General features: G+C 43.2%; 1 protein-coding gene across 1 annotated transcript; it reads right to left on the bottom strand.

Annotated features, from left to right (window-relative positions):
• Window positions 1-304: 304 nt before the first annotated feature.
• Window positions 305-2,671, bottom strand: LOC149176041 (uncharacterized). The gene is made up of 3 exons (XM_089421325.1): window positions 1,337-2,671; window positions 698-1,021; window positions 305-595 (listed from the first exon to the last, which is right to left on the bottom strand). The coding sequence occupies exons 1-3, from the start codon at window positions 2,669-2,671 to the stop codon at window positions 305-307; spliced, it is 1,950 nt and encodes a 649-aa protein (XP_089277451.1).
• Window positions 2,672-4,876: the final 2,205 nt, after the last annotated feature.

Raw genomic sequence — 4,876 nt, 5'->3', positions numbered from 1 at the left:
GTTTGTTGAAATCAGGTAGCCTCAATATCGGTCTCTCCGTAATCTTCTTTTTCATAGTTTGAAAAATACTTTCTGCTGCTTCAGTCCAGTGAAAAGGCTGATTTACCTTCTTAATTGTGTCCAACATAGGTGCGCAAATCTCGCTGAAATTTCTGATAAACTTTCTGTAAAAGCTGGCTAGTCCATGGAAACTTCGGACTTCAAATAAACTTTTTGGAGAAGGCCAGCTAACTATAGCTACCACCTTTTCTGGATCCATTTTTAATTCATTTTCTGCAATGACAAATCCCAGATATACTAATTCTCACTGAAAAAAAGTACACTTTTTCAGGTTAATCAGCAGCTTGTTTTGCTGTAACTTCCTCAACACACTCTGCAAATGTCTGAAATGTTCCTCCTTAGTCTTACTAAAAATCAGAATATCATCCAAGTAAACTATTACAAACTTACCATTAAATTCCTTCAGCACTTCATTCATCAGACGCATGAACGTGCTAGGAGCGTTGCTCAAACCGAAAGGCATCACCAACCACTCATATAAGCCTTCGTTCGTCTTGAAAGCGGTCTTCCATTCATCTCCTTCCCGAATCCGGATCTGGTGATATCCACTCTTCAAGTCAATCTTAGAAAAATAAGCCGCCCCACTCAAACAATCCATCATATCGTCCATCCTAGGTAAGGGAAACCTGTACCTAACGGTAATTTTGTTAATAGCCCTGGAATCTGTACACATCCTCCACTCTCCTCCTTTCTTTGGAGCCAAAACAGTTGGTACTGCACATGGGCTCATGCTCTCCCGAATCAAACCTTTGTCCAACAACTCCTGGACCTGTTTCCTAATTTCTTCATGATCTTTAGGACTCATGCGGTAAGCTGCTTTGTTTGGCAGGCTTGCTCCTGGTATAAAGTCAATGCAGTGACTAATACCTCTCCTTGGTGGCAATTCATCTGGAAGATCATCTACCACAATGTCTCCAAAATCCTGCAGTAATTTCTGAACTTCTTCAGGCAAATCCGAAACCTGTGTATGAAGTACCACTGCCTTTGGTCTCCTTATGATAGCAAAATTTATCTCGCTGTCCTCAATCTGTCTTATAAACTCTTTTCCACCTAACAGCAGTGCTTTCACTTCACTAGCTTCTGTTGTGTTTTCCTCCTTGATGGGTACAAGCGTATGCTTGATCCCATCTTTCACAAACTTATAGCAGTTGGTTTTCCCATCATGAACTGCACTTCTATCAAACTGCCAAGGTCGTCCCAACAGTAGGTGACAGACATCCATTGGCATGACATCACAAAGGATCTTGTCCTTGTACTTACTAATCTGAAATTCTACCTCACATTGTTCGTCGACTAACAGCTGATGTCCTTTCTGCAGCCATGACACTTTGTAGGGCGTAGGGTGCTTCAATTTCTTCAATCCCAGCTTTTCTACCATCTCCACAGCCACAAGATTGTCCGTACTCCCACTATCAATGATCAGTTTGCAGCACTTGCCCCGCGACTTGCAGACAGTGCGGAACAAAGCTTTTCGTTGATCTGGTTCTGCAACCTCCTTTGCTGGTTTCAACAGCACTTTATTCAACACCAAAGCTTCACCTGTCTCAGGTGCATTTTCCGCTTCTTGAGGTGTTGCCTCAGCATCCTTTGGCTGAGCAACATAAGCTCCTCTCCCACCTGCTGGTTCACCTTCAGGACATTCATACGACTTGTGTCCCCATTTGTGACAGCGATAGCACTGGACAGCTCCCCTGCCCCGACCATATCCTCGCCCCCGCTGAGGTGGTCGTCCTCCTCTAGTGCTATTGTCTTTTTCTGCTGCTCCAGCAGATTTAGAGCTGCTGTTTTCTTCACCTGAACCTGCACCTCGGCCTCTTCCAAACATCTTACCTTTCCCCCTGCCAGTTCCACCTCCTCTTCTGGCATTTTGCTTCCGGTTAATTTTCTCCTCTGCCTTCAGCGCAAACTGATAGGCTTCATCCAATGTCCGGGGTGAAAGGATACCAATTTCATCCAAGATTTCCCCCCTTAAGCCATTCACAAATCTGGCTGTTTTCTCCGAGGTCTCTTCTACATATCCTGCCCGTAAATTTAACTTGTAGAACTCCTCTGTAAATTCTCTTACAGTCATTCCCCTCTGCTTCAGGTTCTGTACCTTCCTGTACATCATAATCTGGTAATCCTTCGGCAGGCATTTCTCTTTCAGCTTGGCCTCCATCCTAGACCATTTCTTTATAGGTTGTTTGTTAAGCCTCCTCCGCTCCGCCTGAATGCTGTCCCACCACAAGGACGCATGTCCCTTTAGTTTGGTGGCGGTGAACTTCACCTGTTTATCCTCACTGGTTTCCTCAAATTCGAAATATTTGTTGACTTCACTCAGCCAATCCAACAACACGTATGCAGACAGACTTCCGTCATAAGTAGGTAACTCATGCCTTGGCTTATGACTGGACAGCAAAACTGACTTCAACAATTTGAGTTCCGGTGTTACCCCTTCGAACTCATCCTCCGGTTCAACTTCTTCTTCATCACTGTCATCTGCAGGGTTTCTTCTTCCCCCAGCCTCTACTACCTCCAAACATTCTCGCAAGACACAGATCTCCTCACGGAGTCCCTCTTCTGCTACCCTTCGGACTCTTCCTCTTCCTCTTCCTCTTCTGCCAACCTCCATTTCCTTTTACTCAAAAACCTGCTCTGATACCACTTTTGATGGCCCAGCCCTTCGGTGACGTGGACACACAGTCATGTGGTCTCACCTCAGGTCCCGGTGTCACTTTGCGTGCGGACAAAACTCCCGCGGTTTAACCTGGCCCCCAATCCGAGGCTCATTAAATCACGCACCTGCCGGTTGAAAGGTTTAGCCACCGGCTTGTTCCGTTACCTCCCGCCTATGTTAAACCCTAAGGACTTACCTTTGGCTCATTTTCACTTATCACTCTGCCGCTGCTCTCTCTGCGTTCCTGTGGCGATGCTCCCGGTTTCGAACCCTGGTCACTGTTCTGTCCAACAGACGAACCCTGTACTCGGTCAATGGTTGCAATGGTTACAGTTTCTGTTGAGGACCTATTCCTCTGTCTTCGATGCTATCTATCGAGGTGCGTGGACCTGTATGGCTCAGTGGTTCTGTTCTGAGGTTATGGTAAGCTGCTTTATATTTTCATGGGTTCACTGTAAGAGTCTTTGCGTTCTCTGTTACTGAGCTATAATTTTTGTACAGGTATCTGCGACCTTGAAGCCGCCGCTCTTCCAATCTCTTTCCGCCCTCGAAGGTAAGCTAGCGTGCTATGATTCACCCTGCACGGTTATCTTTCATCGACACTTACAGGTTCTGTGCCTTTTTCAGTTTGTGGAATGGGGTTCTGTCTCAACAGGTCTCCGTCGACCTGTGGGTGAGTTTACGTCTCCTTCATGCTCGCATTTGTTTGCTCCTTCGTTCTCTTATACTGGTGATGATTCTAACCTCTCGTTGTTTCTATGTGCAGGCTTGAACAGAAGGCTCGCTCACGAGGGTTTCAAGTTGTGCAATCTTCGAATCCTTTCGACCTTGGTACCCTTTGCAAACGGGTAGGGTTTACTCCTCCTCCAGTATGTCTGTAGATTGTTCAATATGGCTGTAGATGTAGATATCAGCTTGTTTAGGTTGTCTAGGGTTCGGCCGTGCCCTTTGCCGGCGTTTGTAGTCTCTGTGCTTTGTTCTTTTGCATCAAACTACAATCTTAGCGTAACAAGGGTTTGGTAATTTGTGCTTTACGGCGATGCCGGGGTTTATCACATGATACTGTAAGGTTTATCGATCTTTCTGTGTGCAATGACTATGAAATACTTTAATTAAGTTAATGGAAACATAGTGGTTTGGTTTGATACCTCTTTCTTGTAAGCTTGTATATTGATTTTATGTGGCCGTGTTACTCCTCGTGCTTGGCATACTGGTTCTGTGCAATATAGACTCGTGGTCTTGATTTGATGCCTGTAACGTTCTTGAAATTCTAGTTACAGTTAAACTCTTTCCATTTCAATTCACTTTTAAAAAAAATACAGTGGATACACAGTAAACACTTTTGTGCACAATATGGGAAAATGTCCGCAATATATTATCTCAAACAAATTTACACTAGTTCTGTTACAAAGGGTTTCTTGATCAAGTTTCTATTTCTCTCTTTTTCACGAAGGGAAGAAGTCCCTCTACATTTGCCTATTTTGCTTTTTAATCTACATGGAAACATAACTAATTGACAAACTGCCCTACCTGAATCCTAACTGTCATTTAGTTATTCTTTAACAAAACTTAACTAAACAGTTTTCCCTTCCTGGGCTTAAACAACTTTGTAATTTAAAATGCTATGAGATAAAAGGAAATAAAACAATAATTAAGAAAACAATAACCAACTTGGTGGTCTGTCCACCCAATCCTGTAGCCTCTGACTTGTTTCTGTTCTCCCGTGAATCCGTCAATAGTCATTCGTCTCCTCGGAGCTGGATGCTCCTGCATCAAGGAATCACCCAACCTTCAATGAAAATGATAGTTACTATATTTTACGACACCGAAACATGTCTCTAGCCTAGACCTCTAGATGTGTTGCGTTAGGTTCCACAACATTGTTAAGTTCATTGAAATTTATTTTAGAGTTGATCTTGTTTAGAACTTTTCCTTTCAATGGTTCACCATGTGATGTAAATGTAAAATTCCTAAATATGCAATCTAAAATGATAAACAATTGTTGTTTATTTTCAGCAATGAAAATCCTAGCTACTAAGGAAAGAAGATTACAATTCTTTCAAACAAAGAGAAAAGAGCACACACTAAATGCACTTTTCCTAAATAATTTTTTGCACACAGTATAAATGCAAATGCAAATGCATGTATTTGTTTTCGTTC

The sequence above is a fragment of the Pinus tabuliformis genome, chromosome 4_1 (genome assembly GCF_031772625.1).
Source record: "Pinus tabuliformis cultivar Carrire ecotype Pingquan chromosome 4_1, CPIR1, whole genome shotgun sequence".
NCBI classification, from domain to species: Eukaryota; Viridiplantae; Streptophyta; class Pinopsida; order Pinales; family Pinaceae; genus Pinus; species Pinus tabuliformis.
The sequence above is the reverse complement of the archived record's forward strand: the minus strand, read 5'-3'. Positions and strand labels throughout refer to the sequence as shown.